This window comes from Neoarius graeffei, chromosome 3, assembly GCF_027579695.1.
Source record: "Neoarius graeffei isolate fNeoGra1 chromosome 3, fNeoGra1.pri, whole genome shotgun sequence".
Taxonomy (NCBI): Eukaryota; Metazoa; Chordata; class Actinopteri; order Siluriformes; family Ariidae; genus Neoarius; species Neoarius graeffei.
In genome coordinates this window covers 27,737,743-27,762,348 of record NC_083571.1, presented here as the reverse complement: position 1 = coordinate 27,762,348, position 24,606 = coordinate 27,737,743, and the positions used below count along the sequence as shown (strand labels likewise).

The window sequence follows — 24,606 nt, the reverse complement described above, 5'->3', positions numbered from 1 at the left end:
TGATGACAAGGATGTTTCTGATGTCTCTGTTGTCAGGTTCAATACTAAGGAAATCCATGCATACAAGTTCCAGGGGGTAACTAGTTCGGATGCTTTCCATGGGAGCAGCATTCTGGGCATGCGCCTTCCGTCTCACACACCTCTCACACGTCTGGCACTTCAGCTCAACAGACTGGAACATCTTCGGCCAGTAAAACCTAGCACGGGCAAGGTGGAGAAGACGCTCAGCGCCAAGGTGGCCAAGTTCATCGTGGAGACCATGCAGTGCTCTGGCCCGATGTTTAGTGGGTAGAACCAGTTGATGGACTTCAGTGCCTCTGTGCAGCCATCAACTGAGCTATGACTTGCCTTGGACGCAGCATGACATCCCGGTCAGTCACATTCCTCAGGACAATGGGAATCTTGTTTGAAGATCTGTGTGGGATCTCTTGAAGGGCACTCTCAACAAACACACCACCTGGTAATGACGACCATTCTGGGGACTCAATCACACATAGGGAGTGTGAGGGGTTCTTTGTCATTCTGACGTCACCAAAGACGGACACTTTTCCTCCTGCGGGGATGGAGATGGAATGGCGCCCATGCAGCTTGATGTTACAGGCTGAATTCTCTTCCTGATGACTCAAGGCAACATGCTGGAACAGCAGGACACAGTCACGATTAAGGTCAGGTCCTTGCAAGAACTCTGGCCCATGCTTTTCCATACCTTCTTTGTATAATCTATCTAAGACATTGGTTCCAACCAACAGGGGAATCTGGGTGTTGAAGTGACAGTCTGGAACGATGAGGACTAAAGAGGAGATCTGCTCAGTGACGCCAGTAATGTTGCCCGGAAAGGAGATGAGGGCTTGGATGTAGCCTTTATAGGGGACATGTTGACCACCTGCACCTTCTATCTGGAACAAGGCTTGAATGGGCTGGATGGGGATGAAGGACAAGTTGTTCATGTAGAATGTCTCTGAAATGGTGGTGACTTGGGAGCCAGTGTCGAGGATGGAGTCACACATTATTCCTTCAATAAAAACAGAGGCAGTGCATCGGGGCCCTACGAGTCCATGGGGGAGGAACTGATCATTCTGACACTGATGGTGATTTTCCTTTCGGTGTGTCCTCCTTACAATGGCATCGAGAGGTTTGGGACTCATATTCTGGCACTGAGCTCCTGAACGTCCCGAAACAGGAGCTGCGACTCGTTTAAAGGCATGGATGAAACTGTGTGCAATCTCCTATGAGCTTCACGTTTTCTTTTCAGCTCCTCATTCTTCTGGTGGACCAGAACAGGGTTGGGGGCACTCGAACAGCGAGCAGCAATGTGGCCATCTTCACCACATTTAAAACAGAACCAAGGCTTTGGGAAGCGAGGAGTATCATGACGAGGCATGGAGGCATTTGTGATCATGCAGCTGGCTTCAGCTGGGCTCATGCTTGGCTGTGGCCTCACATTATCTCTGGTGGACAGAGTGGCAACCTGGTTGCGCAGCTCTGATATCTCATTAAGCAATTTCTTTGTATCATCATGCTTTTCTTCAACAGGTGTGTCAATGCTGTTATAACAGGTGGGTAGGCCATATACTGTGTGAGCGTGTGCCATAGCTTTTGTGCTTCCCATGTGTTTTTTCATCCTGTCCATCTTGGCTGCACGGCGGTCTTCTTCGGTCCTAAGCGAAAGAAGCAGCTCAGGAAAAGATGGTGGATTGCTCTTTTTCTGTTCTAGCTGGAGTCCAATAAGTAAGGAGTGGTCCCAGCACCCTCTGCAAAACTGCCTGAGTAACTGTCTGTCTGACTCTTCAAGAAGGATTCCCCCTCTAGAAACGACCTTTGTGAGAAGAGTCTGAAGTCTGAACAGGTAGTCTGATGGCTTCTCTCCAGCATTTTGGCTTGCATTCAAGAACTTGGCAAACAACTCTTCTCCATCTTCCACCACACCGAAAGCCGATTCAAGCTGATTCACATATGCGTGGGGGACTGAAGTGATCCCAAGTGGCTTGACCATATCCGCAGCTGGGCCAACCAAGCTCTCCAAAATCTTTCTCACTTTCTGTGAGTCAGTGACATGGGCATCACTCAGAAGCAGCTCGACTTGACTCTTCCAAGCATCATAATCTACTTCGCCATTGGGCTTTGGAAGTCTTCCTGAGAAGGTTCGGACTTTGCTCTGACCTGTGTATAAGGGTGCTGAATCATTCCTGATGACATGCTCTACAATGACTCTCTGGACACTGGGAGGGTTTAAAACATCACTGCCAAGGCTCAGTGGACTATGTACAGTTGAGTGATTACTTGAAGGGAGGACTGAAGGAGGCCGACTATTGCATTGGGAGCCCATACTATGAGCAGCTTCAACATTCATGCCGTTCTCAGTGTGTGGCATTGGGCTACATCTTGGGGAGGGACCACTGAGCGTCTTCTCTGAAGCTTGTGACTGAATACGCCTCAGCTCTCTTTCCAGGATGCTGGCATATCCCGAGGTGGCACTACCACCTATGGCACTCAATTCTTCAAGGTACTGGTGGGCTAGCTCTTTGCCTAAATCTTCTTGGCATATGTCTCTAATTGTTCTCACATGCCATAAAATGGCTGGATCATTGGGACTGGGTATATGACCAAGGGTATCTGGGTTGATCTTAGTTATTGAGGTTTCTGAAGCATAAACTATCAGTGCCCTACCATTGGGTTGACCAGGCTCATCAGGAATTCTAATGCACTTTGAAATCTTGCCATTTTGTTCGAAGAAGCTAATTATCATTTCCTCAGTGCTTATTTCATCTACACCTACTACTACCAAGCAGCATTGCCCATGTACTCCATAACGGTTGCAAAGATCCATATTAGACTATGGTGAGCTCTTATTTCAAGTAGGTAAATAGAACCTAATGAGGCGTGGTCAAGGGGTGTGGTATGTGGTCTTAAACACTAGTTAACCAATCTCCTGGCTGGCTCGCCAACTTTCTGTAACCCGCACGACGAGGGAAACAACCTGTGCTTGTGCGGGAACAGTCTAACTCCAACTCTAGGTTCTAAGGAGACTGGTTTAGGTTATGGCTAGACCACAGTCAATTACTCACCCCAAGCAACACACAGCACTCACTGATGTCAGAATAATAATACAATAAATATTTATTCACACAATAAATTAGTTCATTCAAGGGAAAGTCATTAAATTTATACAATAAATAATATTTAGTGCAATAAGGTGCAAGTAAGATCTATCAGTGTGAAACGTGGATAGTAAAAGTGTCAGTCAGAAGAATAATACGCTAAGTTTTGTGCAAATCACTGAAATCCTATTAAATATATGTTAGATATATATATTAAAAATAGATAAGATACTCAATATATTTAATATATTTTAGTCCTATTTGATATCTAAGCCTACTTAAACTATCTTATCATGGAATACTAAACTAATGATTGTGATCAAGTGTTTGATGTGTGTGTATGTGTATGTAACCAGAGAGTACCACCAATAAAATACCAATATCAATATACCACGGGGGTGTAACCCAGGAATGTCATACAAAAAATATCAATGTAAATCCACTACAATGTACCATGGGGGTGTAACCCAGGAGTATCGTACAAAAAATATCAATAAAAATATACCTTCTAAGTGCCGGCACTATTTATCCACGTAGTAATTACAAGGGCTCAACAAGGAATGATAACAAAATATTCTTAGATATTCATAGAAATATTCATAGGAAAAAAAACCCTATGAGATCTCAAAATAATCAACTGAATAAAAAAAAAAAAACCCAAATAAAACGAGTGCACTCAAAAAAAAAAATTTAAATTAAAAGGAATGATGACGTCGGATTCAGTCCTACCACAGTAGCAGGGACAGTGGACGTTGATGGGGGACAGTTCAATCAGAGGAAGACAGGGGGGTGTGCAAGGGGAAAATGATGATAAGGTGGGGAGTGCAGATCAGGGCTCCAGGGGTTCCAGGTAAAGATGAAGGTGATTCGGGGGACGTTTCCAGGGGTACGAAAAAACCAGTCAGGATATCGGGTAGGAAAATCAAGCTCACGACGATCTCGGGACTTGATTGCAGGACATAAATCGAAGGGAAGGAAGTCGATAAAAAAGGAAGGCGTTGAAGATGAGGGTCAAATGGGGGGAATCTATTTTCTTTCTATTTGTTCTACTTTCTTCTTTCTTTTCTGTTTTTCTACTTCTACTTCTTCTTAGTCATTCGTTGGTCTATCGTGTCTGATTGAGCGTAGTTGGTTTTCCGCATCTGGTTTGATTCAAAACATTCTATGGCACGCTCTAGGGACTATCAGGAAATTCTTAGCACAATAAAAGAATTAAGGGAGCGTCTGAAAATGACATGGGTTACACATACAAATCAGCTGTTCGTGCATTTTTACTCATCTTTTGGTTGATATCTAAGCAATGCCACAGCACAACAAATTATTTCTGATGAGGAAATTTTATCTAACATCATTGTATTAAACTGCAAAACAAAATAATAAAAAAATCATGTGTCTTACCAGATATAAAGTGTCGAAAGCAAACACGGTCATTGTCAGTTGGTTCCCACTTGTCACGCTTAATTGCTGTGATCCAAAGCTTTCAGCGAGCTTCAGGTTTTTTTGGAATACAGTAAAAGCTCTTGGGATCATTCTTGTCAAATCAGCATGTGCAGCTGATAACACAACACAACGCTACCATAATTAATTAATGACCCAATAACTCTGATCAGCCATTTATAAATAGCCTCTTGCCAAGCAAAACATCACGTGACCATTTCGTGACGTCACGGCGAACGCTCCCATAGTGTGATGGTGACCACGAAAAAACGAAAGCAATTATACATTTGTTTTCTTCAAATCGTTATACATGCAATTTCTTTGGTTTGCAAGTGTTCGTGTTATGTTCTGATTTCCCAAATCTTGAACGGGCTTTGTGGCATTCGAACCCAGTGTTCTCCATGGGTGCTTTTAAAGTGGCGCACCACCACGCTATAATTCTGGCCCGCCACCCTTCCTGTGGCCAAAAAATGATAAATAAACGTAACTTCATCAGAATGCACCAAATAAATCATAAAGTATTTGCTTTATGATAATTTTGTAACTATTTAAAACACAGAAGACCATTAAACGAATGCATACGGGGCTACCTGAAGTGGCCACGCGATTGCAATAAAATAAACATCCGGCCAGCTGCATACAGATTGTGACCCAGAGCTCTGCAGATTGAGGTCTATCCCTGTGTTACACTACACAGGGTTCTCCACAAGGGGTTTTAGAGGTGCGGGCCGCCCCCCTTTCTGTGATTCCCACCCCTGTTTAATTTCTGCCGCCCCTTTCCAAAAGGAAGAGACGTCCCTTTGTTTTCTTTGTGACAGATAGCCTTTCTCTGTTGGAGTACCGACAACACGACAACACCCGAGTGTGAAACTCATTTACCAGCAATTAGTTTAGTCAGTCTGACGATTATAGTCTAAGAAAAGCGTTTCACACTTCTGCGTTTTTGACACATTGGTCTTGCGCTGGGAGATAACACGCATTTATAATAACATGTGTGAATCGACACCAAGTTCGAGATAACTGATTGTTATTGTCGGCAGAGAAATAAAGGATAAAAACAAAAAGTTCAAAGTTGGTGCGGCAAGCATGATATTGCCTATAAAACCGTGAGGATATAACCTGGCTGTCAGTGTTGTGACTAGGGGTGTCAAATTATCGTGTTAATTGCGATTCATTAATTACAGTCATATTTAGCGCGTTATGTTTTCTAATCGCGTTAATCTCATTTTTAATCTCTAACTTTACTGTTTCTGTATGCGAGTTGCCTTTTTATAAAATCCGTTTTTATGTGTTGGGCTTCGTGTGCTTGAGTTGTTGGGGGTGGAAAACTATGGTCAGTCACACCTGAAGTGGACAATGATTGGCTGTTATTGTGTTTGGGCTTGTTTAGCATAAACTGATAGGCTCCCATTGAACTTGGGGAGGACAGGGTGAAGAGACGTGAAAATGGAGGAGCATGTGAGAGTTGTCAGTCTAATGAACGGGAAATTTACATTTCAAAAATGCCCCGAAGGCACCATCGATAAAGGTAGAGTGATATGCCTTCTTTGTAAGAAGGAATTTGCTTGCCACCGAAGCAGCTCAAGTTTAGCATACCACATCAACGCAAAGCACCCAGTCGCGAGTGCAGCCACAGTTAACGTTAGCAGTGAAGACATTAGCAATTTAGCGAGCCATAGCAAAGCTCTTCGCCAAACTAAACTCGAGAACACCCCGCGTATGAGCAAGTCTGCGACCGACAGGCTGGCGAATGTTCTTGCCAAGTGGATAGCGATGAACTGCAGGCCGATAAACATAGTGGAAGACGACAGGTTAACAGAGGTGTTGCGAACCGCGTCCAATGACCCATCATACAAGCCACCGTGCAGGACTACAGTGACGACCAAAATCAGTAAGATGTACAACGGCAAAAAGAAAAACAAACTTGAGATTTTGGTGGAGGATTTGCCCAACTGTGTTGCTATAACTGGAGATCACTGGACCTCAGCTGGCAACCACAGCTATTTGGGGGTGACCAGACACTTTACTGATGGTGAGTGGAACCTCAACTCATTTGCGCTGACCGTCATGAAAACAGAAACCAGGCACTTTGCTGTTGAATGCAAAAGGAAAAGCAACAAGTTCAGTGTTCAATACTTGTATTGCTCAGAAAAGTGTTCTTACTGTTTTTTGATATGTTAACTTACAGCACTTTATATGGGCCTGATGGGCCTTTATATGGGCCTTTTATATTATTTTTATTTTCTAATTATTTGGAGCTTGACAAAAGAACAGCAATATTCCCTCCCTGGTGGTCGAAACTAAAGGTTGCAGGCAGCACTTGAGACTAGTCTCAAATACAGCGGAATGTAAATGGCTATGACTGCATCTGTTCAAGTCTGTTAAAAACAATAAATGACTTTATAAAGCCACTTTTTGTTATATATCAATCTTTTGATCTGCCACAATAATGTAATGAATTTAAATGAAAATACCTCAAGTTGAGGGCTTTTCTCAGTAATTTTTAGGTGAGATTAAAAAAGAGAATAATTAGATCAACTAATTACAGATCATAATTAATTAATCTCAATTTTTTTAATCTCTTGACAGCACTAGTTGTGACATATGTAAATGTATGCAAATTTGTTTCAAGGTCATCCGATTGACCCTCACCCCCCTATATTTTCAATCCGTGGAGAACCCTGACTACACCGCACCACATTACACTATACTGACACATAGCAACGCTGGAAGCCACAAGCTGCAGCTAGTCAGCAGCTAAATAACTTTGCAGGTGTTTGTAGTGTAATTGTGCAACGGTTATGCTTATCTATCGTCTTTTCTGACCATACACAGTTACAGTAATCATATAACAGCACACACACACATTAGTTAAGTTCAGGTGTTTTCTTTTACGTATCTGTGATCGTGTAGGCGAGAGCTGCATTTTCCCGTTGCTTTACTGTTTGTTTACTGCAGGGCTTCCAGGTTCCTGGGTCAAAGGACCTGAACTACGGAGGCCGGGGTGGCTTTGTAGTGCCAGTCTTGGGCACGCACACCAGCTAGTGCATCGATTGGAGTGGTTTCACCCAATTAACATTAATTATGTGTATTGTAAAAAAAGTATGCATTTATTGTAATTGGGTATTTTGTTCATGCATGGGAGTTCATTTATTTTTCACACACAGAAAAAATATATAATTAATTCAGGGATGTGCAACAGGTGCATCAGTCTCAACTGAAATGTCAAAGGAGTCTCACACTGACAGTAAAGATGATATGTACAGTAAGAATGTGTTAATTTTTTGTAAAATGATTTTAACAATGGTTTAGCATTTCCTATCCATTTATTGGCCAGTTTCGCTGTCAAAAAAAGCCCAAAGTCTATCAGCTTCAGGGGCATTTCATCCCCCTGGCCCCCCCACCGGGGCTCCGCCCCCCACCGGTCAGACACCGATTCAACAGACTCTGAATTCTACTCAGTAAAGGTTTGTAAGGTTAAGAAAATACTTGATGTGTAATTTGTTATATTGATTTTTCTATAAATATATTTCAGATGGACCATGGAGAGCTAACGATTGGCTGTTAGAAATTGCGAAATTCGTTTTCGGCCAGGGGGCTTCGCCTCCCTGGTCCCCCCACCAGGGTGTTGCCCTGGAACCCCGGCCTAATCTGTTACTTTTCACATTTCATCTGTTGTTTTACATATTATTGAAAACCCTGTTCAGGTACTGTTGGGTTCACCCAGAAAGAGACCCTGGATTCCTTCGTGCTGACGCCTTTCCCTCGGGCCCGAGGACGAATCAACAGCTCGAAAACAGACAAGGGAACACATGTGAGTTGTTCACATGCCAGTTTATTCGCTCAGTCACTTCGTCAAAATGAAAACATTTTTGGAAACGTCTTATAGTGTTTCTGTGTTTATGTTTTGTCTTCATGTGTGTGTGTGTAATGGGTGTGCGTCTATGTGGAAGTGTGTAATGATCTTGAATCAATCATAATATAAAAACATATTTTTGCTGACAGTAAGGTACAGATAGATATCAGAGTTTTGGCTTATAATCAATATTATGTCTGATTTTCATGGAATAGTATGGAATGTTAAACACAGATAATGTCTCGTCTACAGAGAAGGTCAAAGACACTAGTTTGCACAGAAAGGATCTTAATAATTAACATGAATAATTCTTAATACATGAATGTGTGGTCAGTCAGTAAATTACATCTTGATTCCATCAACATAAGTAAAATAACAAATAACAGTATGTCTTTAATAATGCTAAAACAAGGAATGTTATAAGAAAATAAACATAAAAAATAAGAACAACTTAACCACAAGAACAATGAGAATATGTCTGAAAGAGAGAGAACAATTAAACAACTAACAGGACTAAACTCATAACTAAATTAGGTTAATGCTTTTAAACTAAAAATCCTTAGAATCATAAGATGTTAATTATAATGTCATTATGAAACTACTCTAGAACTATTAAACTAACATTAATCACGGAATGTATTCATTAATTACGGGATCCAAATCACTACCATAGTACATTTCAATATATTTCAGTATATTTCATAGCTTTTTATGAAGCTATGACCTAAGGTTCAATTGAATGAATTAACATGATCATGAACTTTAATTCTACCATTTCAGAGTCGATCTGACACTAAAACAGACCTTCAGACACTTCTCTGTTCAAAATACACATTCATAAACAAAATGTTCCCAAACAATGTCCAGCCGGACCTAAGGTCATTTCAACTATAATTTTGACACAGAATAAGCTAAGAATTAATATTTCACTAAACTTACATATATCTACATATATCCTGATTTAACCTACTGATTCTGATTCATATTCTGATCATAATCTACATATAATAGAATTTGACCCAACAGGTACTGGCGTGTCACCTTTTTATTTCTTGTTCTACTGAGCGAAGCGGCCATTTCGTTTCTGGTCACACCGAACCCAAGCGACTCAACAGGCCTGCATTGAGGGTGACGTTTAAGTTTAGTGTGGTTGTAATGCTGGCATAGGACATTTTCTACACTTTATTTGAGTTAAATAGTGAACTGGAAACTTTTATATATGTTACATTCAATATTTGTGTTAGGACTTGGACTGTTTTGGCCTCTAGAGGCCGCTGTTATTTCCTTTTCGTGTCATATTTATTTTGGCCTCTAGAGGCCACCACTGTTCCTGTGTTTTGTGTTTTTTTTTGTTAATTGCCTGTTAGTCCTAATTATCTTCACCTGTGTCCTTAATTAGTTTGTGTATTTATACCCCTGAGTTCAGTCCTCTTGTCACGGAGTCTTTGTGCTGTTATGTTTATCTCCAGTTTCCTTTGTACTGTGTTTTGTGGATCTTCTGAGCTTTTGCATTTTTGCCTTTTTTTTTTTGAATTATACTCTTTGTTTTTGTTTTTTTGTTTTGCCCTGGATTGTATATAGTGTACATAGTATAAATAAACCTTTTGTTACTTTTTCTACTTCCGCCTCACGCCTCTGCATTTGAGTCCCTGGTGGCCTAGTGGGGGTTTGCTGGATCATCACACCAACGAACCAGGTTCGAATCCCAGCAAAACCCTAACAGAAAGACTCCGTCATGACCGACTCAGCAGAGGCTGCTTCAACTGTCTACCCGGCCAACCTTCAGGGAATTATGGCAGCTTTGACACGCTTCGGAGCGACCATGGACGTACGCTCACCAGCCAACGTGAGGCCCTTGCTCGCCACGAGGAACTGCTTCAGCAAATTGGGAAAACCCTGGCACAGCTGACATCTCTGCCTGCATCTCCTGCTCCTGATCCAGCTCCCACTCCTGCTCCAGTGCCTCCTGCCATGCTGCCTTCTTCACCTCGCGAACCCAGCCTTCCTGCACCACAGAGGTATGACGGCAAGCACAATGAGTGCCGAGAGTTCGTTCCTTACCCAGTGTCAACTCACCTTTGAGCTTCAGCCTACCACCTACACTACGGATCGCTGCAAGATTGCCTTTGTGATCACCTTATTAGCTGGTAAGGCGCGAGCCTGGGCTACTGCTATCTGGCAAAGACAGGGACCTGAGTGCTTTGATTTCCAGCTGTTTTCTGAAGAGATGCTTCGGGTCTTCGATCAGGCAGACATCAGTACCGACGCAGCCCGAAAGCTCATGTCCATCCGGCAAGGAGGAAGCGTCGCAGATTACGCCATCTCGTTCCGAACACTCGCAGCAGTAAGTGGATGGAACGAGACTGCCCTGGTGTCAGCCTTCCACCATGGTCTGTCTGACCCCATCAAGGACGGTCTGGCCTCTATTGGATGCCCAAGTGACCTCGAAACCCTCATCTCACATGCTATTCGTCTGGACAACAGGATGAGAGAACGCCACCAAGCCTTGAGACCCCCCAGCCTCCCTACCTCTACCTGGAGACCGTCTACCTCCTTCAGTGACTGTCCAGAACCCATGCAAGTGGGTCGTACTCGCCTCTCCGCATCTGAGAGGGAGCGCAGAAGGAGGGACAAGTGCTGCATCTACTGTGGCAAGCCTGGTCACTTCCGAGCATCATGTCCCGAACTCTTGGGAAAAGGACCGCCCCGTCCAGCCGAGGGAGGGTTGTGACGGGGCCTACCCTCTCTCCCGGACTCCCTGGCCAAGGAATCTACATCCCGGTCTCCATCTCCTGGGGTGAGTCTGTCCACTCTTGTCAAGCTTTGATAGACTCAGGGGCGGCTGGGAACTTTATGGATATTCACTTCGCCCAAAGCATCAATATACCTACTGCACCTCTTGAAGTCCCTCTGTCTGTGTCTGCCCTCGATGGCCAAGCGTTAGGTGATGGAAGAGTCACTCAAGTTACTTCTCCAGTCTTCCTCCAGTCTCAAGGTCACAAGGAAGAAATATCCCTGCACCTAATTCCTTCACCTGAGTTCCCAGTTATTTTAGGCCTTCCTTGGCTTACTCGCCACAACCCTCGCATAGACTGGGTAACAAGCCAGGTTGTGGAATGGGGCCCTGCTTGCCATGCCTCTTGTCTGCTCTCTAGCTCTCCTGTGTCTCCTGCCGAGCCCCCTGATCTCACCGAGTTATCTCAAGTTCCCACAGAGTACTGGGATCTCAAGGAGGTATTCAGCAAGAGCAGGGCCGCCGTTCTTCCTCCGCACCGGGCCTACGACTGTGCCATCGACTTGCTCCCTGGGACTACCCCTCCTCGTGGCAGACTGTTTTCCCTCTCTCAGCCAGAACGCAAGGCTATGGAGGAATACCTCAAAGACGCCCTGGTCTCTGGGTTCATTCGACCCTCCACCTCACCTGCTGGTGCCGGCTTCTTCTTTGTCGGCAAGAAGGATGGGGGGCTTCGACCATGTATTGACTACAGGGGCCTGAACAAGATCACTGTGCGCAACCGATATCCCCTTCCGCTGATGTCCACTGCTTTCGACCTGCTCCAAGGCGCCACCGTCTTCACCAAGTTGGACCTACGGAACGCATACCACCTCATCCGTATCCGACAGGGAGACGAGTGGAAGACTGCCTTTAACACCCCGTCTGGGCACTACGAATACCAGGTGATGCCCTTCGGACTCACCAACGCACCAGCTGTTTTTCAGGCCCTAATCAACGACGTCTTAAGGGACATGATTAACCTGTACGTCTTTGTCTACCTCGATGACATCCTTATCTTTTCCAAGACCGTGCAGGAGCACCGCCACCATGTCCGCCAGGTTCTCCAGAGGCTGCTGCAGAACAATCTGTTCGCCAAGGCCCAGAAATGCGAATTTCATGTTCCCGAGGTCTCCTTTCTGGGATTTATTGTACGGACAGGCCAACTCCAAATGGACCCTGCCAAGACCCTGGCCGTCCGGGATTGGCCTACTCCCAAGTCCGTTAAGGAGGTTCAGCGGTTCTTAGGATTCGCTAACTTCTACCGCAAGTTCATCAGGAACTTCAGTTCTGTGGCAGCACCCATGTCAGACCTCACCAAAAGGACAGGTGGATCTTATGTCTGGTCTCCTCAGGCAGAAAAGGCATTCAAAGACCTCAAGGACCGCTTCTGCACGGCACCCATTCTGGTCCTCCCAGACACCTCCCAACCATTCATCGTGGAGGTGGACGCCTCGGACAGTGGTGTCGGCGCGGTGCTCTCTCAACGTTCGGAAGGAAAGCTGCACCCCTGCGCTTACTTCTCCCACCGCCTGAGTCCTGCGGAGTCCCGGTACGATGTGGGGGATCGAGAACTGCTAGCGGTCAAACTGGCCCTTGAGGAGTGGAGGCACTGGCTGGAGGGAGCGCAACATCCATTCCTGGTTTGGACTGACCACAAGAACCTGGAGTACCTCCAGCAAGCCAAGAGACTGAACCCTCGACAGGCTAGGTGGGCCCTGTTTTTCAGTCGGTTTGACTTCACCCTCTCGTACCGTCCCGGCTCCAAGAACACCAAACCTGACGCACTGTCCAGGCTGTTCTCTGCCACTAACAGGGAGAATGAAGTCGGGCCTATTATCCCGGTGTCCCGGATTGTGGCCCCTGTCCGCTGGGGTATTGAGGAGGCTGTTCGACGAGCCCAACGCCAGGACCCCGGTCCTGGGACGGGGCCACCGGGCCTCTTGTACGTCCCACATCAAGCCCGGGCCAAGGTTCTCCAGTGGGGTCACTCTTCCCCTCTCACCGCCCACCCGGGAGCTCGGAGGACCCTGGACTTCCTGAAAAGACGCTTCTGGTGGCCTAACATGGAGCAGGAAGTAAGGTCATTTGTCCTGTCCTGTGAGGTTTGCACCAGAACCAAGAACCCACGACAGCGTCCCCAGGGTCTCCTGCATCCTCTGACCATTCCCCGGCGTCCCTGGTCCCACGTGGCAGTCGACATCATCACGGGTCTCCCTGAGTCACAAGGTAACATGGTCATTTTGGTCATTGTTGACAGATTCTCCAAGGCCTGCCGCTTCATACCTCTGTGCAAACTCCCCTCCGCTCTTGAAACAGCGAAACTTATATTTAATCATGTCTTCCGAGTCTTTGGTCTTCCACAGGACATCGTCTCAGACCGAGGGCCCCAGTTCTCCTCCCGAGTGTGGCACGGGTTCTGCAAGGTCATCGGAGCCACTGCCAGCCTCTCCTCTTGGTTTCACCCACAGTCCAATGGTCAGACGGAGAGGCTCAACCAGGACCTGGAAAACACCCTGCGAGGCCTGGCTATGGATAACCCGACATCGTGGAGCACCTGGCTGCCATGGGCAGAGTACGCCCACAACACCTTGCAGTCATCGGCCACCAAGCTGTCGCCATTCCAGTGCCAATTCGGGTTCCAGCCACCTCTGTTCCCGGACCAGGAGGAGGACGCGGGGGTGCCCTCGGTCAACCAATATGTGAGACGGTGTCGCAAGACCTGGAGCAAGGTCAGGAAGACCCTCATACAGACCTCCAGAACCAACCAGACTCAGGCCAACCGCCACAGAAGACCTGCACACACTTTCCGCCCTGGGCAGCGGGTTTGGCTGTCCACTAAGGACCTTCCGCTGCGGGTGGAGAACCGCAAGCTTGCTCCTCGCTACATTGGCCCCTTCAAGGTGGTGCGCAGGGTGAACCCTGTCTCCTACCGGCTCCAATTGCCCCGGACTCTGAGGATCAACCCCACTTTCCATGTTTCCCTGTTGCGGCCTGTTCTGACGTCTACGTATGCCCCTGCCCCTAGGAACCCCCCACCCCCCCGCATCTTCCAGGGGCAGACTGTGTTCACTGTGCATCGCCTGCTTGACTCCCGCCGGGTCCGCGGCGGGTTGCAATATCTGGTGGACTGGGAGGGCTATGGTCCTGAGGAGCACTGCTGGGTTCCTGCTCGGGATGTCCTGGATAAAGAACTGTGTCGGGACTTCCATTCGGCCCATCCGGATCGCCCTGGGAACGTCAGGAGACGCTCCTAGAGGGGGGGGTCCTGTTAGGACTTGGACTGTTTTGACCTCTAGAGGCCGCTGTTATTTCCTTTTCGTGTCATATTTATTTTGGCCTCTAGAGGCCACCACTGTTCCTGTGTTTTGTGTTTTTTTTTGTTAATTGCCTGTTAGTCCTAATTATCTTCACCTGTGTCCTTAATTAGTTTGTGTATTTATACCCCTGAGTTCAGTCCTCTTGTCACGGAGTCTTTGTGCTGTTATGTTTATCTCCAGTTTCCTTTGTACTGTGTTTTGTGGATCTTCTGAGCTTTTGCATTTTTGCCTTTTTTTTTTGAATTATACTCTTTGTTTTTGTTTTTTTGTTTTGCCCTGGATTGTATATAGTGTACATAGTATAAATAAACCTTTTGTTACTTTTTCTACTTCTGCCTCACGCCTCGGCATTTGAGTCATTCCCCTGGTGGCCTAGTGGGGGTTTGCTGGATCATCACACCAACGAACCAGGTTCGAATCCCAGCAAAACCCTAACAATTTGTAGTTTGCTACAGCATGTTTTTTGGTATAGCGTTAAGTGTATGAGTGCTGAACAGTTGAATGTGCTGTGAGTAGAAGTTTAAGGAGCTCTCTGTAACATTATTTGTGTTTAATATTACAGATATGGATACCTCCAGATATGGAGGTGGCAGTAATGGTGGTTTTAGTTTTGTCGACTACGCTACCCACGGGAGATCTGGTCTCCACGTGGGAAATTACCTTTGATAAGAAACCAACAATTCTCAATTTAACCAGATTTTATACACTTTAGCACATGCGTTCAGGCAAACAGGTTTGTGCAAGGATGAAACAGAGACAGTGTTCTATTTCAAATTGTACAAAATATTTATTTTAAAATACTGGTCATATTCACCTCACTCACACACACACACACACACTGGTAGCAAGGGTGGTACCTGATTAACACTAGGTCACTAACAAAAAAACAAACTAACAAAACAAACCAAACAGCAGGAGAGGGGTTACCAGAGGGAGACCAGAGCAGGGAGTGGGTCAGAATGACCACACGTGACTACATGCACATAGCACTGCACACCCGGTGACACTACTCTGCAAATGACAGTGACTACGTTTACATGCACATCCAAATCGAGCTGCTGTCGGTAATCGAGCTGAAGGTCCCAGCAGGGTGCCAGAGAAATCCAATCCTACATCCACACAACTGAAATCGGGCTATTGTGTGAGGTGCATTGTGCACCCGAGCCACAGGTGGTGCAACACGCCCCATCGTGTTGGTACACTTCCGGTTGTCGTCATGAAGAAGAGCTATTCAAGAGTGTAAACAAAGTTATCAGTTCCGTGTTCTCCATTGCGCGTTTTTCTCCCATCCATGAATTTTAAGGCCCGGTCCCGCTGGCCGATGGACACAAAACGTATGCAAAAAGGACACAGCGGACGAGCAAAATTTCGGGGGTGGCTCTATCCGTTTTCATCCGGTCCAGAAATGGACAAAATTGGCGAAAATTTGCAAAAACAGAATGGAAAAGAACGGATGTGGGTAGTATATAGCGGGGATGTTAAACGCATGTTCATCGGAAGCCTAGCGGATGAAAGCGGATGGAAGTGGATGACAGCTCCGAAGGGGTTACCGGTGATAACTGAGAAGCGGACGCATAGCAGAAAGAGCGGATGCATAGCAGATGAAGGGGATGCATCACGTACGCCTAACGGAAACAAAGGGGATGTTGCGCGGATGTATATCGGATGCAGACCGTTCACTGCGCATGCAGAGGGTATGAATTGCGTCTGCTCCGCGGATATAAAGGGATGCAGCACGCACACCGTCAGCATAAAGCGGAAAGACGTGCTGGCGGCTACATCGATACATCTCTACTACTAGATGATTTTCTCCCCCTTTTTATACAAAATATCGATTGTCCGCTAGGTGTCCTTCTACATACTCTAGACATACTCCAGACATCCTAAATATACGAGATACATCCCAGATATAAACACTTTGTCCGTTTTGAATACTTTATATACGAGATGCATACGCTTACATCCTTTCTATTTCCGTGCTACTAACGATGAATAGACGTTTCATGTACCTTATGTTTCCTCCCTCTTTCCGTTTTCAGCTGCAGCGGATGTGAGTTGCGAGGATGCCCAGAGGATGCAGAGAGGATACAGCAGACGTTTAACGGATGATAACGGACATAGAACGTTTGTTGCTCGTATATGTCGCGGATTTACATCGTACACGGCGGAAAGTTCATCCGTTCTAAAAGTTTTGTGCAGCTCAAAACTTTTTGCGCGGATGAAATCACAGTGGACGGATGCTCAATGGATAGAGCGTATGAAGCACGTATGCAATGAGTACACAACGGATGCATAGCGTTTTCCAACGGATGGCAAAGATTTTTTTACGTTTTACATCCTCTTTGCGGCGGCACGGTGGTGTAGTGGTTAGCGCTGTCGCCTCACAGCAAGAAGGTCCTGGGTTCGAGCCCCGGGGCCGGCGAGGGCCTTTCTGTGTGGAGTTTGCATGTTCTCCCCGTGTCCGCGTGGGTTTCCTCCGGGTGCTCCGGTTTCCCCCACAGTCCAAAGACATGCAGGTTAGGTTAACTGGTGACTCTAAATTGACCGTAGGTGTGAGTGTGAATGGTTGTCTGTGTCTATGTGTCAGCCCTGTGATGACCTGGCGACTTGTCCAGGGTGTACCCCGCCTTTCGCCCGTAGTCAGCTGGGATAGGCTCCAGCTTGCCTGCGACCCTGTAGAAGGATAAAGCGGCTAGAGATAATGAGATGAGAATGAGACATCCTCTTTGCATCCAAAAGTGCAGTGGGACCGGGCCTTTAATATATTCAACTCCTTAAGCTGAATGAGCATGAAGTCTGTCTCCTCATTGCTCCAGAAGTGCACGTTTCTGCTTGCCTGTAGCAGTGGGGGCGTGGTCAAGCGCCCGTCTGTGACAGGAGGGCGGAGCCAGGGAAGGTGAGTGGCAGAATAATTACACCTGACGGTAATTAACCTGTGTTTGTGTGGCTTCCCAGTAACCGCGCCCTATTTAAGGAGGCAGAGGGAGAGTAGAGGGGAGAGCTCATCCCAGGACTAGAACACAGCGCGCGCGTGTGTGTGTGTGTGTTTATTTGTTTGTTTTTCTCTCAAGAATAAAAGTAGGCTGTTAAACTGAAAAGTCTGACAATAAAAAGCCTATTAGTACCAGAAGCTTTGTCCTGCCGTCCTCTGTGCTCCACCCACACTTCAGAGAGCTCTACATCGCCATTTTCTCTTCTCCGTTTGTTCCTCCTGACCTCTTCTGCTGCTCGCTACTACTGTTGTCATGCCGACCGAGGCTGTTGTGTTTCCCGCTTGTGGTCTCGTCACTCGTCACTTCCGGAAGTAGCTCGACAGCTAGCTCGATAGGGTATACATGCACAAAGTAGCTCGGCAGAAATCGCATAAACTAGGTCGTGTAGCTCGATTCCGAGAAATCAAGTTCGGTTCAATTTCAGCCGAATTAAGGTGTATACATGGCATTTTGAACTTCGATTTCAGTCGAGCAACGGCAGAAATTCGATTCTCTCTATGTGCATGTAAACGTAGTGAGTGAGACACACAGACAGATACCCACCACCAAATGCTCGGGCCCCCTGCTGGATATTCCCGATCCTACCGGAAAAGAGGAGAAGTAACAATTAGTAAACAAAATGGCCCCCGGGGTCTGGCTATGTCTGGACCCACCAGACTAACGGATGGGAGATTTACAAACCACGCGTGATGGCACACACAGATCACTACAAATTATACATCCCCAAGGGCACAGCAAAACACCTTGGCCAAGGCAAAAAATGTGGAAACAAATATAAACCCCCAGCCGCCCTGGAGGACAAACTCCTACCAGCAGCGCAGTACCAAATGAAACACTTACCAAGAAAAATGGAAACAAACAAACAATATAAAATAAATTAGCAAAAGAAAACAAAAAGGTTGAGACAAAAAAAAACCCAAGAGACAATAACAAATGAATCAGTAACCTAGTCGTTGAGTTTCCCAGGGCCCCTGTTCCCACTGCCCTCACACACACTCACTAAGCACGGTTCGAGAAGAAAAAACACACACTCAAGCCAGCATTCTTACATGCATACTACAGCTGATTATTGAAACAAAACACACACTCACTCAAACACACTTGCATACACCCGAACCACGATGGGGAGACAAACTCGCACACCAACAGCACACATACACGCACACTTCCAAATAAAACTCTGTAGAGACAAAACAGCAGCTGGTATCTGGAATGCAGCCCTAATTGCCTGCAGTCTTAGCAGCGACCCACCGCGAACCAAGAGGAAGAGTTCTTGTCGCACTTTCAACTGCAGCACAAGGTAGAGTAGCCGGTAGCTCGTATACAGGTCAGGCACGCGACAGCGCAGCCAACTTCCCAATTGCTCTGCCCAGTCACTTGGTAAACATACACCCAAACAGGCAACAATGCCGAACTGACGCAGGTACACTCTTAATGTCCTGCCCTTCACGGTCGAGATGTAGACCTAACCAAATGCCGTATGCAAGCAAGACACTCTAAAGCCAATGCCAAACTCAAGCTGAAGCAGTTGAATTCGCTTACCTGACCGCCGCTGCTCCCTACTTTTACGGCAACTCAATCCCAAGTCGCCTGTCATGACGTCAGTCAATGCGACTGCTGCCAGGCTTAAAGGTGCCGACACACCACTACACAGAGATTATTTTCTTTAAACTGAAGTAGAGTTTCACAATGAATCATTTGATTTATGGCAAAATTTGATTTAAAATAAATTTAAAGGTTGAAAAGTGATTTGACAGCATCTTTAATACACAGAATTATCACGGAAGACAAATTAGAGGGTTCAATATATATATATTTTTTAAATTTCTTTTATATTTTGGAAAGTAAAGAGATTTCTATTTTCATTATTTACAGAGTTATTGATTATTTCACAAGGGATTTTCTGAGTTAATACCAGGTCATATGAGCTCATAAACACACATTTCAAACCCTAAAACAATAATACAATTTCCATATAGCTTAAAAGAACTCAGGGCGCCCCATAGAGAGATTCTGGCTAATCTAAGGTGTCATGTCCATCGCAGTGGCATGGGGGCGCTACACATACATGAAAGAGGATCCAGTATAGAGCTTGACCGAGAGTGTTGGAAAACTCTTGAAGCTTAGAATGAAGAAAATTTGCTTTCCCAATATACTCTGAACAGATACCAGGAAATCAGGGTGAAGTGGTACAGTATTGAAAGCTGCCATGAGTTAGCCTTGGCCACATAGGTTGTGCTCCTAGTGTGTTTAATGAGATGAAGAGTGTAATGCTCTGTCACTCACTGAATGAAAATTTAGACCTACGGACTAAGGTGTTCATAGAAACAAACCTTTAAAGACATAACTGCACATAATCCATGTTCTCTGTCAGACTCAAAGCAGTTCGTATCCATAGATCTGTTACAACCACTGAGCATATTAAAAGCATATACTCACCCATATATTGTTTTTGAAATTCATCTTTTTGCTTCTGTAACTGGTCTCTCTCTTTAGTCAGGGTGTTGTAACTGGTCTGTAACTGGTCTTTCTCTTTAGTCAGGGTGTTGTACCTGGTGTGTAACTGGTCTTTCTCTTTAGTCAGGGTGTTGTAACTGGTCTGTAACTGGTCTTTCTCTTTAGTCAGGGTGTTGTACCTGGTCTGTAACTGGTCTTCCTCTTTAGTCAGGTTGTTGTAACTGGTTTGTAACTGGTCTTTTTCTGTATTCAGGTTGTTGAATTTGATCCACAACACTGTGACGGCAATCAGCAGTAGAACACACAGCAACACCACACACACTGCAGTCAGTCTGTAGCATTTCATCCCTGCAAGGTTGATTCCTGTAAATAGAGAGAAATTAAGTAATGTAAGTAATGTAATTTTTTTTTAAATATTTGTACATCTATTGTTCAGGAGTTAATCTGAGAAGAGTCATGAGTTTACACAATGGTGTAAGTTATAGCTCTTGGTAAAATATATAGGTTATATCATGGAGTGAACTACATAAATATTGCCACCCTTTAGGTAATAGGGTAAAAGGAAACACATATTAAACAAATGCACTCCCTAATGTTTTGTGGGTTTGCCCAGATACCAGCTTAGACAAGGCACTCAATTGCTGGGAGGATGGAAAGGCTCCTTCCACAATTTAAGGGACCCAAGGTTCAGCACTTGAGGTCTATCCCTGCATTGCACTAAACCACACCACATTACACTATACTGACACATAGTAACGTTGGACGCTACAAGCTGCAGCTAGTCAGCAGCTAAATAACTTTGCGGGTGTTTGTAGTGTTATTGTGCAACGGTTACGCTTATCTATCGTCTTTTCTGTCAATACACAGTTACAGTAATCATATAACAGCACACACACATTAGTTAAATTCAGGTATTTTATTTATCTATGATCGTGTAGGCGAGAGCTGCATTTTCCCATTGCTTCACTGTTTATTTACTGCAGGACTTCCGTGTTCGTGTGTCAAAGGACCCAAACTACGGAGGCCGGGGTGGATTTGTTGTGCCAGTCACGGGCAAGTGCACCAGCTCGTACATTGATTGGAGTGGTTTCACCCAATTAACATTAATTATGTGTATTGTAAAAAAAATGCATGCATTTATTGTCTCATCTCATCATCTCTAGCCGCTTTATCCTGTTCTACAGGGTCGCAGGCAAGCTGGAGCCTATCCCAGCTGACTACGGGCAAAAGGCGGGGTACACCCTGGACAAGTCGCCAGGTCATCACAGGGCTGACACATAGACACAGACAACCATTCACACTCACACCTATGGTCAATTTAGAGTCACCAGTTAACCTAACCTGCATGTCTTTGGACTGTGGGGGAAACCGGAGCACCTGGAGGAAACCCACACGGACGCAGGGAGAACATGCAAACTCCGCACAGAAAGGCCCTCGCCGGCCACGGGGCTCGAACCCAGACCTTCTTGTTGCGAGGCGATAGCACTAACCACTACACCACCGTGCCGCCCCTGCATTTATTGTAATTGGGTATTTTGTTTATGCATGGAAGTTCATTTATTTGTCACACACAGAAAAATATATAATTAATTCAGGGATGTGCAACAGGTGCATCAGTCTCAACTGAAATGTCAAATGAGTCTCACATTGACAGTAAAGATGATATGTACAGTAAGAATGTGTTAATTTTTTGTAAAATGATTTTAACAATGATTTAGCATTTCCTATCCATTTATTGGGCCCACTGCCACCTTTTATTTTTGAAAATTGGAGAACCCTGGAACTGTAATTGCCATGAGACCCAGGAATGAAACCTACCATTAATACAGCAGTGTAGGTTTCTGAACTGATTTGGATGATCACAGAAATCACCACAGCACATTGCATACACAGATATTCTCATTGAAACTCGGCCTATTGAAGTGAAGCAGAATCAAAATTACTCGACGGGCAGATTGTGAAGATTTCATTGTTAACATTTTCAATTGTTGTGGGTTTTTTTGTTTTTGTTTTTCTAGTTCTTTTACTGTTTGTTTGAAGTTCCAGAGTTTGGTGCTTGATGGTTGTAGTGTTTGTTTTACTGAAAAAAAAAATCATTTGGAAGAAGGTATGTTTTTTTTCTATTTAAGAATTCATATTGTAATAGTAAATGATGGATAACAGAAATTTATTATTCTTTAAATGAGAAATATGATGTTCGGTCTTATTCAGTGGTCGAGTTGTAAAATCAAACCAGGGGGGATGGTGAAATTTTTAGTCGCGTGTCGACCCATCGGTCGGTCCGTCGGTAGGAAACTGGTTTGCTTTTAGGAGGGTTTGCACACAACGTAGGTCTGTGGACCTTGTTCATTTACCAGACATATAGTATTTTGTGCTGATAAAGTGTGTAGTACACACTGTGTACCTTTTTATTGTTATAAAAAAACATAATACACTGGTATTTTACTGTAAAACATGCACAGTGTGGATGTCATGTGTCATATTTAGTCAGTCTCCTGGCTGACATACCTACCACATTCTCCATATTAGGGTGAAATGCAGATGACAAATTTGAAGTGCAACTTCATAGTCATGGTAGGCTCCTTTTAAATCGTTTGGTAAATAATTTATTAAAACCTCAGCAGGCAATGTAAATGAACAACTGAATCTTTTCATATCAAGTCAATAGAATTTTTATTCAAAGCTGAACATTGGGAACATTGAATTAAATACAGAGGTACAGTAGGTAGGTAACCAATAAGCTAAAACAAGCAACAGTAAATTGTAAATCAGACTAAACTTCCTAAAAGATGTTTGAGGCATTATGCATTTTTTTTTGTTTTTTCCTTTTTGTTATTATTGTGTTTATTCTTATGAGTAATGCAAATTATACATGTCCACATCGGTTATTATTTTAATGGAAAGAAAAGAAAAGTACTTATAATGTTATTTCTGATTTATTTATTATCTGAACAAGGATTTGAGCTTTGAAAAATGACCGGATTCTTTCTGTAACGTTGATTCCCGCTGTTATCTAGGTCACGTGACACCTTAACGTTGACAGTTACCAAGGAGCTGCCTTGGATACTTTGATACTTTGCTTCGATACATACCAGCACTTTGATACATACTGGATACAAGCTAGCAAAATGAGTTAAAAGCAGGCATCTTTGGAAAGTTTCTTTGGAAAGGGGAAAAGGCCCATTGTGTGAGGAGACAGAAGAAGAGCCTATGACGAAGAAAAAGAAAGCTGAATTTTAGCAGACACTTTGTCGAGTCCTACACCAATCCTGCTCTGCCTTACATGTTGTGACCGGCTCTCTAATGAGGCAGTGAAGCCTTCAAAACTGCTAGTGTTGTTTATTTTAGCCTTCCTGTCTTGAATAACACTTTTTGTTGCCTGAAGAATAACAAACGAACGTCCAGGCTGATTAAATTAATGGCCTTATACAAGAAATCAAAGCTAACATGAACCTGAGTAAGCTATCGATAGCTGGCTAGACTCCAAACTAACATTCATTATGATAGCTGTGTTGTTATCCGCCACCCACAAATTAGGCTACATATCGGTAACTTTACAGCATGATAGTGGGCTCACAGAAAGTGTGACTGATATTCGTAACTCTTGACTTACCTCCTGAAATGTTTTTTCTTGCGATCTTAAATCCGAACTTGCTTAGGTCTTGCTGTCCACTCCGCTTGGCCATGATGCTGCAATCTGCTGCTGTCACTGACGCCGAATGAAATAAAAAATAACGGAACCCCAACTGAATGTCACCTCTTCAAACGCTTCGCTTGCGCGTGCCCTCTCTCGCAGTAGCTTATTGTATGCTCAGTTTCAGCAAAACTACGTGGAATGGCATTTCTAATTCCAATGTTAAATAGAAGTAATGTCCACATTTATTGATAAAATTGCTCAAGGGAAGGGAGGGGGATGCCCGTTTTAGAGGGGGGATGATTTTGACCATTTTTTATTCCAGGGGGGATGGCATCCCCCCTCAACTCGAGTACAGGTCTTATTTACTCAGCACTGTGTATTCAGAATTTTTGTTATCTGCAAAACTTATTCCTGTCATGCTCCGCCCCGGACATCCACTCCAGAGCTTACGGATCTCCCACGTCAGCGCCGATCCTGATCCGGGACGGGAATTCCATCCTGCCTGCTTCCCCGTTCAGTGAGCGCTCACCTGGATTCACTTCCTGGTTTTCACCGCTGCCTTTATAAACGCCGTTCTCAGCTCAGACTTTGCCAGAACGGCTCGTTAGTTTATCCTGGCTGGTTCTGTGTCTCTAATGCTTTTCCCGGGTTTTCTCTCTAGCGATTTGTTTCTTGTTCATGGTGGTTTTTGTCTCTGTCACAGCCAAAGTAGAATTCATATAGATGTGAATTACAATTTATGTTACATGGTGTATATAATTTCATGTGAGTGTGTAATTTCATATAAGTAGTTTATTTCATGATTAAGATGATGAATAATATGTGACAAGGTTAAAAGAATTAGAATTAGAATCAGAATTCATATGTTAAGAATTAGAACTGTCTCATGCTTCTTAAGAATTCATATGTGAAGAATTAGAACAAGAATTAGAACTCACACTTCTCAAGAATTAGAATTAGAAGTTATTCAGCTATATAAGAACGGTCTCGCGCTTCTCAGGGTAGATCTCGAGAAGCCGTGGAAGCGAACAGTTT

The 24,606-nt window shown here is 44.6% G+C and overlaps 1 protein-coding gene across 1 annotated transcript in view; it reads right to left on the bottom strand.

Annotated features, from left to right (window-relative positions):
• The window catches only part of LOC132883230 (CD209 antigen-like protein C), a 60,989-nt gene that overhangs the window by 27,798 nt on the left and 8,585 nt on the right, over positions 1-24,606 (bottom strand). Inside the window, exons 2-3 of the mRNA XM_060916587.1 lie at positions 19,917-20,297; positions 11,611-11,616 (exon numbers count right to left, since the gene is read on the bottom strand). Coding sequence (XP_060772570.1) covers positions 11,611-11,616; positions 19,917-20,297 — 387 coding nt within the window. The remainder of the gene's footprint in view (positions 1-11,610; positions 11,617-19,916; positions 20,298-24,606) is intronic.